This window comes from Hyla sarda, chromosome 9, assembly GCF_029499605.1.
Source record: "Hyla sarda isolate aHylSar1 chromosome 9, aHylSar1.hap1, whole genome shotgun sequence".
NCBI classification, from domain to species: Eukaryota; Metazoa; Chordata; class Amphibia; order Anura; family Hylidae; genus Hyla; species Hyla sarda.
Genome location: NC_079197.1, coordinates 151,106,865 through 151,121,862, shown reverse-complemented (window position 1 = coordinate 151,121,862; position 14,998 = coordinate 151,106,865). Strand labels below are relative to the sequence as shown.

The 14,998-nt window shown below is 47.5% G+C and overlaps 1 protein-coding gene across 4 annotated transcripts in view; it reads left to right on the top strand.

Annotated features, from left to right (window-relative positions):
- The first annotated feature begins 847 nt into the window (after positions 1-847).
- The window catches only part of CLASRP (CLK4 associating serine/arginine rich protein), a 58,154-nt gene continuing 44,003 nt past the window's right edge, over positions 848-14,998 (top strand). For 2 of the 4 annotated variants that reach the window (XR_008847987.1, XM_056540611.1), the window contains exons 1-2: positions 1,064-1,125; positions 10,020-10,147. Coding sequence is in view for 3 of the 4 variants with exons in the window: in XM_056540611.1 (XP_056396586.1) it covers positions 1,122-1,125; positions 10,020-10,147 (132 nt within the window). In the remaining variant the exon portion in view is untranslated. Of the gene's footprint in view, positions 963-1,025; positions 1,126-10,019; positions 10,148-14,998 lie in introns of those variants that run through there. The other 2 variants (XM_056540612.1, XM_056540613.1) reach the window with 2 other exon arrangements.

Genomic DNA, 14,998 nt, shown 5'->3' with positions numbered 1-14,998 from the left:
TCTCTCCCTGAGCTCCATCATTAAAAAATACTTTTGTCATAGAATGTCATAGATTAGGGTCTCAGTGCTAAGTCCCCCACCAATCAGGAAAGGCGAGCAGTGGGGTACGAAGGGTCCGTTCTCCTGATTGGTGGGGGTCTCAGCACTAAGACCCTAATTCAGTGTTTCCCATCCAGGGTGCCTCCAGCTGTTGCAAAACGACAGCTCCTAGCATGCCCGGATGGGCATGCTGGGAGTTGTCGTTTTGCAACAGCTGGAGGCACCCTGGTTGGGAAACACTGCTCTATAGCTGTCTGGTCATGCTGGGAGTTGTAGTTTTGCAACAGCTGGAGGCACCTTGGTTGTGAAACACTGCTCTATAGCTGTCTGGTCATGCTGGGAGTTGTAGTTTTGCAACAGATGGAGGCACCTTGGTTGGGAAACCCTGCCCTATAGGTGTCTGGGTATGCTGAGAGTTGTAGTTTTGCAACAGATAAAGGCACCCTTGTTAGGAAACACTGCTCCACAGTTGTCTAGGCATGCTGGAAATTGTTGTTTTTCAACAGCTGGAGGCACCCTGATTGGTAAAACACTGCACTACAGCTTTCCGGGCAAGACGGGGGTTATCAAAACTTGTATAAAGAAAGAACGGTGCAGTTGCCCATAGCAACAGATCAGCTTGCTTTTTTCATTTAATAAAAAAAAGCCATATGAAAGAGCTTAGATGGGTTGCTATGAACAACTGCTCTACTCATCCTCTCATAGCGCAGCTCAGGATGGGTTGGTCTCCACAAAAATGGCTGCCTCATACTCCACCAAATTTGACCTGTGGAACGGCAAGGTCACGTGGCTCTTTAACCAATGGACGCGCCTGTCCAGTTAAGACCGCGTGGACACTTGTCTACACAGCGGAGAGAGAGAGATAAAATAATAGGAAACAATACGCAGCAACGGAGGCCGAAGCCGCTTAGCACCTCCTAGTGGTAGGTGTTAGTAACGTGCGCGTGTGTGACAGAAAAGCGGGACAGATGACGTCACGCAGTGGGCAGAAACTCCGCCTACGTTTTCCCTCACTGTTTCCGGGAGCAGCTTTACTGCAGTTGCGTCACTTCCGCTCTATAGAAGCAGGAGCTTGGTGAGAGATGGGTGTGTAGAGCGGATCTGTGCTGTTTTTTTGGGGAGGTTAAGGTGACACCTCGAGTGGTGTTCACGGAGATTTGGGGGGGGGGGGGTGGCTGCTGTATATGGATGGGTTCTGGGCGCCGGGGGGGGGGGGGGCATAGTCCTAGTAAACCCTGTCTGGGCCCGTGATCTCCTGGGCTTCCATGACAGCTGCAGTGCACCATGTATTGCAGTGTTCTCCAACCAGGGTTCCTCCAGCTGTGGCAAAACTACAGCTCCCAGCATGCCCACACAGCCGAAGGCTGTGTGGGCATGCTGGGAGTTGTAGTTTTGCCACAGCTGGAGGAACCCTGGTTGGAGAACACTGATGTAGTGTCTATAGGGGAGATACTGACATACAGCCAGACATAGAGGCACATAGCAATACAACTGCTGTGCTTTATAATATTTATTGGAGGGAGAATTGCTGAGTTGTAAAACTACAATTCCCAGCATGCCCAGAGATTTGGCTTTCTGTGCATGCTGAAAGTTATAGTTTTGGTACAGCTGTAGGCACACTAGTTAGGAAACACCACAACTCCCAGCATGCCAGCACAGCCATTGAAAAACAGCTGGAGAGCCACTGGTTGGAGATCACTGGCTAGGAAGTTATATTTGTAATACTGCAGGGTTTGACAAAATTGTTGTGAATCTAGAATGCAGCAAAAAAAAAAAAAAAAAAAGAGAGCCAGGATGCTGTATGTTATGTGATGTCATCGGTGTCCCTTCATCTCTCCCTGGGTCACAGTCATTAGTGTCCCTTCATCTCTCCCTGTGTCACAGCCATTAGTGTCCCCCTCATCTCTCCCTGGGTCACAGTCATTAGTGTCCCTTCATCTCTCCCTGTGTCACAGCCATTAGTGTCCCCCTCATCTCTCCCTGTGTCACAGCCATTAGTGTCCCTTCATCTCTCCCTGTGTCACAGCCATTAGTGTCCCTTCATCTCTCCCTGGGTCACAGTCATTAGCGTCCCCTCATCTCTCCCTGGGTCACAGTCATTAGCGTCCCCTCATCTCTCCCTGGGTCACAGCCATTAGCGTCCCTTCATCTCTCCCTGTGTCACAGCCATTAGTGTCCCCTCATCTCTCCCTGTGTCACAGCCATTAGTGTCCCCTCATCTCTCCCTGTGTCACAGCCATTAGTGTCCTCATCTTCCTGTGTCAGTCATTACTGTCCCCTCATCTCTCCCTGTGTTACAGCCATTAGTGTCCCCTCATCTCCCTGTGTTGCAGCCATTAGTGTCCCCTCATTTCTCTGTCTGCCATTAGTTTTCCCTCATCTCTGCCTGTGTCGCAGCCATTAGTTTTCCATCATCTCTGCCTGTGTCGCAGCCATTAGTGTCCCCTCATCTCTGCCTGTGACGCAGCCATTAGTGTCCCCTCATCTCTGCCTGTGTCGCAGCCATTAGTGTCCCCTCATCTCTGCCTGTGTCGCAGCCATTAGTGTCCCCTCATCTCTGCCTGTGATGCAGCCATTAGTGTCCCCTCATCTCTGCCTGTGTCGCAGCCATTAGTGTCCCCTCATCTCTGCCTGTGTCGCAGCCATTAGTGTCCCTTCATCTCTCCCTGTGTCACAGCCATTAGTGTCCCCTCATCTCTCCCTGTGTCACAGCCATTAGTGGCCCCACATCTCTCCCTGTGTCACAGCCATTAGTGGCCCCACATCTCTCCCTGTGTCACAGCCATTAGTGGCCCCTCATCTCTCCCTGTGTCACAGCCATTAGTGGCCCCACATCTCTCCCTGTGTCGCAGCCATTAGTGGCCCCACATCTCTCCCTGTGTTGCAGCCATTAGTGGCCCCACATCTCTCCCTGTGTTGCAGACATTAGTGGCCCCACATCTCTCCCTGTGTTGCAGACATTAGTGGCCCCACATCTCTCCCTGTGTTGCAGCCATTAGTGGCCCCACATCTCTCCCTGTGTTGCAGCCATTAGTGGCCCCACATCTCTCACTGTGTTGCAGCCATTAATGTCCCCTCCTCTCCCTGTGTCTGTCATTAGTGTCCCCCTCAGCTCTCTGTGTCTCAGCCATTATTGTCCCCTTGTCTCTTCCTGTGTAAGTTATTTGTGTCCCCCTCAGCTCCTCCTGTGTCAACATCATTAAGGTCCCCTCATCTCTTCTTTTCATAGTCATTAGTGTCCCCTGATCGCTCCCTGTTTCACAGTCATTAATGTCCCCTCATCTCCCCCCTCATGTGTCGGTCATAAGTGTCCCCTTCTCTCTTCCCTCACATGTCACACTCCCATTTCATGGTATACTGTCCCGTAGAACATGTCTGTGGCCACTCACTGTACCATGATGTACTGTCCATAGTGACCTGTAGTTGCCACTTATTAATTGTAGGGCTGTTTTAGTAAGGTTCCAATGCTTTGTGATTTGTCAGCAGATTTTATTGTCTCATTTTTCTGCTGCAGGGAGCTGGATACTCCCATGGCTACAGGCAGCATAACCATTTGTAATGTTATATTAGGCAAATTCTTTTTATGCAGCTTGATATTTACTTTATAGGTAGCATTTATGAGCTTGTTCTGCTGGTTATACATGTACAAATAGCTAAACAAGCATGTTTGTTGAGTATTTCCCCTGACTCTTGTGTGGTAAGGCTTTGGTCACTCTGAGTACTTCAGAAGTATATGTCCGCATTCTGTCAAAAGGTATTCCGACATACTGTAGCATAGTGGCAGCAGGTCCAATCACTTTGATATCCCGATTGTTATCTACGTCTGGCTAAATGTGGGCCAGTTCCTGCCCATGTGTGTTTTTTATTGGGATTCAAAAACACAACACACCATGCGTTTGAGTCCTGCTAAACCAGTGTTTCTCGGTTGGCTCCATTGGGGGGGACACAGAGACCGTGGGTATACCTTGCTGCCACTAGGTATGCAAAAGAAGTTGGCCCCTCCTGGCAGGATATACCCCCCCCCCCCCTTACTGACTCTGAGATCAGTTTTAGCTTAGTGTTAGTAGGAGGCAGACGCAGGTCTGGAGTTTTCCATACCTGGTCATCTTCTTTTATTTTCTAGCTAGGTTCTAGGTATTTAGGTTCTTTCTCCTTTTTCTTTTCTGATGTTCAGGTGGGGGTTCAGGAGCATGGCGCTACCTGTTCCCTCATATGCGGTTAAGGGGCACGGGGCATAGAGTATGCATGGTTAACCCCCTTCCCACCAACAGCCAGCACCTGGGGTTGCACCTTGGGTCCGGGGCCCTCTATCTTCCCTGCTCGTCCCGCTGTCTCGGCCTGACCTGACGCAGGTGACCATAGCTGGCCTAAGACATCTTGGGTGAGTGTGCAGGACACAGGGTGAGTATTTATCCCCCTCTCCCTTTCCCTTCTCATGTTTCTACCTCAGGGGAATTTTTTTCCCTCATCCTCATTCAAGGGCACCAGGGGGATTTCTTCATTATTTAGGTGGCAGGGATGGGGGCTCTGGTTTTTATTGCAGCATTTTTGGGGCTCTGGGGATCTCGGGGCAGCTCCCTCCCGTTCTACCTCCCCGACATTTCTTACTTTTGGCCAGCAGCCTATCTGTTCTCTGGTGCGCCGACCATAGTGCCTGTCAGCTGGTCTGCGGTTGCGTGGCCGGCTCTTCTGTTTTACTTTCGCCCGATTCTCGCCTAAGTCTTAGGCTACCACCCTATGCTCCCACTCTCCAGGGGAAGTAGGGGATGACGGGTTGGAATCCACCTCTGATCATGAGGACCACTCTGGTGTCTGATATGGTGGACAGCTTGGTGTCAGCCATCAGGGACACTTTTTCATCTGGAGGACCCAAAAACTTCGGATCCTAATCCGGAAGTTTCTTTTCGCCTCTCTTGGCATTCCCCTAAGGCTTTCAGTTCTCATGCTGAATTTGACGCCTTGCTGGACACAGCTTGGAAGCATCCAGGGAACCAAGAAGTTTCAAGCTCAGTTTCCTCTGGATCTGGTTTCCAAGTGGACGATGCCGCCGGCAGTTGATCCTCCGGTTTTGCGTCTGTCCAAGTCGACTACTCTGCCTCTGGCGGGTGCAGCGTCTTTTTAAGGATCTGGAGGACAAGAAGATCAAGAACTTGGCAAAGTTTGCCTTCGAAGCGGCAGATTTGTCCTTGTTAACTACTTTTTCTTCCTCCTGGGTATCCAAGGCCGTCTCGGTTTGGGCGTCTCGGCTCCGCCAAGGCATCCTGTCCTCCACTCCTCGGGAGGACTTGGCGGATCTCGCTAGTCAACTCAGGCCGGGGACTTCCCCTGCCTATGATGAGATCATATCCAAAGCTACTCCAGGTAAAAGCTCTCTGCTGCCGCAGAACAAACCCCTCCGCTCTGACCCCCGTCAGAAGACTGCTTCCTTTCGGTCCTTTGCATCGGGTTGTCCTCCCAAGCATGCAAAGCTAGAGCTGGGCGGTATGACCAAAAATGTGTAGCACAGTATTTTTGTAAGTTAACGGTATTTTCCACCCCCCAGTCATGTGACCTATGGGTGCTGCTTCTCTAAGTGGGAGGACATCTGTCTCTTTTCCAGGACATTTGGCTAGCTCAGGTTCAGGACTCCTGGATTCGGAACATCATATCCGATGGTTACGGGATAGAGTTCGCTTTTTCCCCGGGAACTGTTCTTCCGATCCCATCTTCCTCGTTCCCCTTCTTTCGCAGCTGCATTTCAGGTCGCTTTGAGTACCCTCCTTGCTCATTGAGTGATTGTTCCAGTTCCTCCAGGGGAGCATTTTTCGGGGTTCTATTCAATTCTGTTTGTAGTCCCCAAGAAGGGGGGCTCTGCTCGCCCCATTCTGGACCTCAAGTGTCACGCGCCACTTGCGGCTATACACCATTTTCGCTCGGTGGTCGCATCCATGGATCAAGGGGAGTTTTTTTCCTCAGTAGATATCCGGGAATCTTATCTGCACATCCCCATTTTTCCTGCCCATCAGCGATTCGTCCGCTTTGCTGTTCCGGTGGGTCCCTTCCAGCTCGTGGCTCTATCTTTTTGGCTGGGCCACGGCTTCCAGGGTTTTCACCAAAGTCATGGCGGTGGTGATTGCCGTTCTTCGGGCCCGGGGTATCTTGATCATCCCTTACCTGGACAATCTTTTGATCAAAGCTCCATCCCGGTCCTAAAACTTGGAGAGCCTTCATTTCACTGTGCAGACTGTGCTTTCAGTTGGGTGATCAACCTGGAAAAGTCCCACCTTTCTCCCACTCAGTCCCTTGTCTTTCTGGGTCTCCTGTTCGACACTATAGCTGCCAGTGTTCGTCTTCCCCAGGACAAGCTGCACTCCCTGTCGGAGAGTGTCCGTCAACTACGTCGCCCCTCTCCTGTTCCAATTAATTTCTGCATGGAGGTGCTGGGCCGGACGGTGGCGGCCATGGAGGCGGTTCCTTTCGCCCAGTTCTGCTGTTGCCCTCCCCCAGCTGGCCATCTTGGCCTGGTGGGACAAGCTGCCGTCTACTCTGGATCGCCGGATTTTTCTGTTGGGGCTTCTTGGGCGCTACTCAATAGGGCTTCGGCCTTGCAAGTATGCAAGGCGGCAACTTGGTCGTCTTTGCACACCTTCTCCAGATTCTACCAGGTGCACACTTTTGCATCCGCTGACACCGGTTTGGGTCGCAAGGTTTTGCAGGCGGCTCTGCCTGATTTTGTTTTGGGTATTTTTACCACCCCAGAGACTGCTCTGGTACGTCCCACGGTCTCTGTGTCTCCCAATGGAGATAACCGAGAAAAGTAGAATTATTATTATTTTTATTTTTTTTATGCTTAGTTAAATCTTTCTCGGAGAATCCATTGGGGGACACGGCACCCACCCCTTTGTTTTGGTTACTATGGTTTGGTTTTTCTGTCCGAGGGGATGTGTTCGGTTCTTTTTTTTGTCTGGTTTGTTTTCTGTTGGTCCTCTCCTACTGCTTTGGGACTGAACTGAGTCAGTAGGCAAGGTATATCCTGCCAGGAGGCGCCGACTTCTTTTTGTATGCCTAGTTTCAGCAAGATATACCCACGGTCTGTGTCCCCCCAATTGATCCTCTGAGAGAGAGATTTTACGGTAAGCATAAAAAAATCTACTTTTTCCTAACCAGGGTGCCTCCAGCTTTTGAAAAACTACAACTCCCAGCATGCCCGGACAGCCAAAGGCTTTAGCTCCCCCCCCCAATCATGTGACCCGCGAGCGCTGCTTCTCTCAAACCCCCCCCCCCCCCAAATAATTATCAGCCGCGGCACTGTACTGCACTATCCTGTGCCCGGGCTGCAGAAATAAACAAAATAAACTTTAACTCACATTCCTACGTTCCCCCGTTTCTCCAGTACCGGCCTGACGGTCAAGCGATGCGAGCCTCATGCTGCTTCCTGGGGATGGGAACGTCACAGAGCCGTCAGCGTATCACCGGCCGCAGCGATGTCCCGCCTCAGCCGGTGATCGGCTGAGCCCACTGTCATGTAAGGAGCCGGCCTGCTCCTTACATGACAAAGTGCTCAGCCTATCACCGGCCGAGGCAGGACATCGATTCGCCCAGTGATAGGCTGACGGCTCTGTGACGTTCCCATCCCCAGGAAGAAGCAAGAGCAGCGGAGGGACCGTGAGGCCGGTTCCGGGGGAACGTAGGAAGGTGAGTTAAAGTTTATTTTTTATTTTATTTTTTGCAGCATAGGCACAGGATAGTGCAGTACAGTGCAGCGGCTGATAATTCATTTGGGGGGGGGGGGGGGGGAGAAGCAGAACAGCTTCGCCGATGGGACTGTGCAATGTGGCTGATGATTCATTCATTCGAGGGGGGGGGGGGGGGCAACCAGTATTGCGGTATGGGAAAAATTCAAATCGTGCAGGAAAAAGATTTCGGTATGAACTGGTATACCGCCCAGAACTAAACAGCATGTCATATTCCTTCAATAAGGGTAGGGTCTCTCTCAAGTAGCGCATCCTACACTGTGGGAAATATGCTGCGGATTCTGCTGCGAACACACACATTGCTTCCCCACTACAGCACTGTTTGCAGTAAGGTTTGGAGGTGAGCCTGTGTGTCAGTCACATTCCTGCTTTGGGTCTGTCATCAAACCTCACTGCACACACAAGGCTTCTGCGGAGTACCATGTGTGTGTGCTCATAGTCTTCTTAGCTGGGCAGCGGATTTCGCGCAACGTGAAATAAGCTGCATATACACTACATGTGACCTTACCCTAAGGGTGCGTTCATACTGCGGAATCTCTGTTCACTGAATTCCGCGAGCGGAGATTCTGCCTAGCGGCCGCCACCAGCGGGGCTTCGGCGCTAGGGCCGCGGGCCACTGAGCCGTCACCATTGACGGCTATGCAGTGCTCGCGGAATCCACGCAAAGAATTAACATGTTCTTTCTTTGCTCAGAACAATTTCAGTGGCGGAAATTCCGCAGTGTGAACGGGTCTCGCGGAGACCCATTCACACTAATGTTAAGTTCACACCACGGAATTCTGCTCGTGGAATTCCGTAGTGTGAAAGCACCCTAAAGAGGCTTTCAGTGTTACTTGGTGGAAATCTGGTAAACTGTATGGCACCTGGGGAGAACAGTTCTGATGGAGATATGGTACCACAACATCACTGCCTGTAGAAATCTACTCCAATGTGTGAGGGAATCTTTCTTTATTTTATTATTAGCACTATATCTGCCATGAGGCGAGATTAGTATCTTGCCTCACGTTTCAGATTGCAAAGTCCCTGAAGAACAGCATATTCCATGGAGTGGATCTAAATCGTACTGTTTACACCTCGTCTCTCATTCTGTATTGTTTGCTCCATTTACCTGACAGCTGGACACCAACACGGAATGCAAGGCAGTCAGGGCTGGAAATACAGTGGTTTTGTGCCTGTTTGACTGTTATATACAGGTATACAGTACACTTTCCTGGTACTGTTATTTGCTGCAGGTATTCTGCATGCAAACCTTTCTTGCCTATGATTTTCTATGATGATTTTCAGTTTTCTCAGGCAGCAGAAAAACGAGAATCAGCCCTGACTCTAAGTATATTGGCCTATTACATGTATGTATAGTGTATCATATTGGTTTTTACTAGGGCTGCACGATATATCGCAAAAGCAATCGAATCACGATTTTTGCTTTTTGCGATATAGCGCTAGAGCTCCCCGGGAAAACTTGCGATTATCTGCTCGAACCGGCTCCCGTGTGCTGTTGCAGGCCAGAGCAGGTAAAAACAAATTTAAATACTAAGTCAGTGTTTCCCAACCAGGGTGCCTCCAGTTGTTGCAAAACTACAACTCCCAGCATGCCTGGACTGGCACAGGCTGTCTGGGCATGCTGGGAGTAGTAGTTTCACAACAGCTGGAGGCACCCTGGTAGAAAAACACTGCGCTAAGTAAGGTAAGGGTGCAGGGAGAAAAAATTTATTCTGCTCACCTACTCCCGGTCCCTGCAGATGCAGTTTCCCTCCATGCGGTCCGGTGTCTCCTCTTTACCATACAAGCAGTAGGACCTTTCCCTTTTCAGCCAATCACTGGCCGCAGCGGTGTCATATGTCAAGCCAATGATTGGCTGATGGGGAAAGGTCTTTTTCAGCAGCAAACACACTGGGTTTCCCGGATCAGGTGGGAGATTTGAAAACAGCCGGGAAACCCAGTGTGTTTCTACAGTACGAAATGTGACATAGGGGGGAAGATGTGACCATGAGGGGAGAATGTGACAGGGGTAGATGTGAAATGGGTGGATAGTTGTAAAATGGAGGAGATTGGACATGAAATGGCGGAATTTCAACATTTATTTATTATATCGCATTGCATATCGAAATCGCAATATTTAGGCCCATAATCGCAATCGCACATTTTCCCCATATCGTGCAGCCCTAGTCTTTACAAAGTTTTGGTTCATATTATATAAGCAATATCCATTATTTGTTAAAATATGTGTAAACTCTTATCTCTCCTCAGTTAAGTGTCGGATGAAGACCGGTTCTAGGATGTGGCATGAAGCTCGTAAACACGAGCGGAAGCTCCGGGGGATGATGGTGGATTATAAGAAGCGGGCTGAGCGCCGGCGAGAATACTATGAAAAGATTGTAAGTAAACAAAATATCAAAAAATGTAACCCCTTAAGTATCACAGGTTTTTCAGTTTTTGCACTTTATTTTCCTCATCACCTTCTAAAAATCGTAACTCTTTCAATTTTGCACCTACAGACTCATATGAGGGCTTATTTTTTTGCACCACCATTTGTACTTTGTAATGACATCAATCATTTTACCACACAATTTATGGTGAGCCCAGGAAAAAAATATTTATGGGGCAAAATTGGAAAAAAAAACACCATTTTGTAATCTCTGGGAGCTTCCGATTTCTACGCAGTGCACTTTTCAGTAAAATGACACCATATACACTGCTCAAAAAATAAAAGGAACACTTAACACAATGTAACTCCAAGTCAATCACACTCAGGAAGAACACTGATTGACAATCAATTTCACATGCTGTTGTGCAAATGGAACAGACAACAGGTGGAAATTTTAGGCAATTAGCAAGACACCCCCAATAAAGGAGTGGTTCTGCAGGTGATGACCACATACCACTTCTCAGTTCCTATGCTTCTTGGCTGATGTTTTGTTCACTTTTGAATGCTGGCAGTGCTTTCACTCTAGTGGTAGCATGAGACTGAGTCTACAACCCACACAATTGGCTCGGGTAGTGCAGCTCATCCAGGATGGCACATCAATGCGATCTGTGGCAGGAAGGTTTGCTGTGTCTTTCAGCGTAGTGTTAATAGCATGGAGACGTTACCAGGAAACAGGCCAGTACATCAGGAGACATGGAGGAGGCCGTAAGAGGGCAGCAACTCAGCAACAGGACCGCTAACTCCGCCTTTATTCAAGGAGGAGCACTGCCAGAGCCCTGCAAAATGACCTTCAGTAGGCCACAAATTTGCATGTGTCCACTCAAATGGTCAGTAACAGACTCCATGAAGGTGGTATTAGGGCCTGACGTCCACAGGTGGGGGTTGTGCTTACTGCCCAACACTGTGCAGGACATTTGGCATTTGCCAGAGAACACAAAGATTGGCAAATTCGCCACTGGTGCCCTGTGCTCTTCACTGAGCACATGTGAGAGTCTGTAGACGCTGTGGAGAACGTTCTGTTGCCTGCAACATCCTCCAGCATGACCGATTTGGCGGTGGGTCAGTAATGGTGTGGGGTGGGATTTCTTTGGCGGTGCTGCACAGCCCTCAATGTTCTTGCCAGAGGTAGCCTGACTGCCATTAGGTACCGAGATGAGATCCTCAGACCCCTTGTGAGACCATATGATGGTGCAGTTGTCCCTGGATTCCCAATTTCACAGCGGCGGTCACGAACAGCTCCGCTGAGCTAACCAGCAGTGTAATCACGTCTAAAGGGTTAATATAGGACATCTAACAATAATATAACCCTAGGGGGTTAAATAAACCTCTATATTACATGTGCTACAAATAAAACTTTATTAAATATTTGCACAAAAAGGTGAGAGAAACACGTTAAAAGCACAAATCCACTTGTGTCATTCTATGTGTCTGAGAACTATCACCTCTGGGTTATATCAGATATAGCCACCAATGGATACTGACTTGAGTCTGGCCACTATGGTGCCAAACCAGACCTTACTAGGCCTATCTTGCCCATTCACATTAATTCCTGAACTTAGAGGGTAAATATCCCTCACTTGTTGTCACGAACCGAGACGTGCGGGTGGAAGGGTTATCTATAAAATCACTATTTGTCTACACTAGACCGAAAATAATGATAAAAAAATCCCTCTTACCCCACCCAAATTAACCCCTTAAGGACTCAGCCCATTTTGGCCTTAAGGACTCAGACAATTTAATTTTTACGTTTTCATTTTTTCCTCCTCGCCTTCTAAAAATCATTTAAAATCATCTAATCATCTAAAAACTCTTTTATATTTTCATCCACAGACTAGTATGAGGGCTTGTTTTTTGCGCGACCAGTTGTCCTTTGTAATGACATCACTCATTATATCATAAAATGTATGGCGCAACCAAAAAACACTATTTTTGTGGAAATTAAAACGAAAAACGCAATTTTGCTAATTTTGGAAGGTTTTGTTTTCACGCCGTACAATTTATGGTAAAAATGACATGTGTTCTTTATTCTGAGGGTCAATACGATTAAAATGATACCCATTATTATATACTTTTATATTATTGTTGCGCTTAAAAAAAATCACAAACTTTTTAACCAAATTAGTACGTTTATAATCCCTTTATTTTGATGACCTATAACTTTTTTATTTTTCCGGCGGTATGGGGGCTCATTTTTTGCACCATGATCTGTACTTTTTTTTGATACCACATTTGCTTAGAAAAAAACTTTTAATAAATTTTTTATAATTTTTTTTTAAATAAAATGTATTAAAAAAGTAGGAATTTTGGACTTTTTTTTTCCGTTCACGCCGTTCACCGTACGGGATCATTAACATTTTATTTTAATAGTTCGGACATTTACGCACGCGGCGATACCAAATATGTCTATAAAAAATGTTTTTAACGCTTTTTGGGGGTAAAATAGGAAATAACGGACGTTTTACTTTTTTATTGGGGGAGGGGATTTTTCACTTTTTTTTTTACTTTCTTTTACATTTTTTTACATTTTTTTTTACACTTGAATAGTCCCCATAGGGGACTATTCATAGCAATACCATGATTGCTAATACTGATCTGTTCTATGTATAGGACATAGAACAGATCAGTATTATCGGTCATCTCCTGCTCTGGTCTGCTCGATCACAGACCAGAGCAGGAGACGCCGGGAGCCGCACGGAGGAAGGTGAGGGGACCTCCGTCCGGCGTTCTGAATGATCGGATCCCCGCAGCAGCGCTGCGGGCGATCCGTTCGTTCATTTAAATCTCGAACTCCCGCAGATGCCGGGATCTGTATTGATCCCGGCACCTGAGGGGTTAATGGCGGACGCCCGCGAGATCGCGGGCGTCGGCCATTGCCGGCGGGTCCCTGGCTGCGATCAGCAGCCGGGATCAGCCGCGCATGACACGGGCATCGCTCCGATGCCCGCGGTTATGCACAGGACGTAAATGTACGTCCTGGTGCGTTAAGTACCACCTCACCAGGACGTACATTTACGGGTTTAAAGGTATCGCTGCCACCACCTGTCAATTTCAAGCCGACAGGAAGCTATCAATCCAATCTGGATATGCTACAATTCCCAAATATAATCTACTATCCCCAGTAGTATATAAAAACAGGAAAAAGATTAATCCGAATCTATAATGTAGCCGAACAGGTAAGTTAAATTTAAGACTATAACTTCAATCTCTTCAAGGACAATGTACGTCCGTTTTACCAGACATAAGGCAGGACTTAATGAATGATTTATTATGAAAGAGAAATATTCACAGTACATGTAAAAATAGATGTTAACAAGACAAAGTTTCACCACACAGAAAATAAAATAAAGGGGAAAAACATAGAATCCTTACTTACAGAAAGTTACAGAGGTCTATCCCATGGGGTCTGGTAGGAAATGGCGTCTGGCATCCAAAATTAGATCTTGTCCCCCCCCATGCAAGCGCCCCTAGTCCCCCCCAGGTCTGCAGTTTTATATCCTGCTATGGACAGGAGACACCTCTATGTTCAGCCCCTGGGCAGGACAAGGAGGAGAGGTAGATGTTGCCACTTCCTTATGATACCTTTGTGCCCAAAGAATAGAAAATGTCTTCTATCATGGGCCAGGCACCCACATAATCTTCTAATATTTGGTTTCTCCATCAAATCCTCTTTCTAGGGGTACCTGACATGACCCCCTTATTGTGTATGATTTACCCAGTGCATACAGTTCGGGCAGGGATCAATGCACAAGGGTCATGTGAGGACTAATTTTAAAGGTGAAATGATGAAGAATTCAACCATATATAATAGGGCCAGGGACGCACTTCCCTAACCCCCATATTTAATATTGAAAAATATAGGATTTTCCAATTGGGTCAACTTCATACATCTTTCATCTATTGACACCCAGGCTGGTGCCTTGCTGGCTAAAATGGTGTTACCTTTCCTGTCATAGAGCAGCTGTGTTAATGAACCCCCTGCTAGGATTAGTCACACCTATACCCAGCCTGGATAGACATGTAGGCTCCATGGTGCCCTGATCAAAAGAGAATTAATTATTGTTGAAATGCTAAACTCACCGGGAAGGGTAATTGAATTTACAAGATGTACATACAAATGGACTTTTTACAGGACATATATCACAAATGACAACAATCACCCTGCAACATGGATACATATTTTGCCATAGTATGACACTTGTGACTTGCACTTGCAATATAGGCACTGCTATTTTATCATGCCACTCATATATGTGGCTATCAGATATAGATGCTAATGCCATTTATGTATTTGGCTGTCCAATAGAGGCTAGCCAGTACACTATAACCGTTGGTGGATACTCGGAATACCAATCACCGTGTTATGCTGTGCACCGCAGGCAAGGGTCTAAAGGCTCACCCGCCTATCCTGACCCCCTCTCAATCTTTTTATATTGTTCATATTTTAGACACAGTGGAGATGCTTTTAAAACAATAAACTGTCACACCCCGACATGTTTTGCCACTTGAGTGGGTTTATCAAGGAGATCAAACTGACAGCATTGGATGTCCTGGCCAAATGTGTCCTTTTATGTGGTGCCCTCATGACCTCATCATTCAGTCAACCAATAAGAGCCCATCTGTGCACCAATCCTAGGTGTCCCATTATATGCAATCACACCAATCACTATTTACTCATATATACTCATCCTTTTGTCCCTGGGCCAATCCATGTGAGTGATACTGCATTACATCACACACCATCCTAGCGGCTGCCCAATCAGGTTGGTAGTTGTACAAACGAATCACTGCCTGAGCTGTCAAC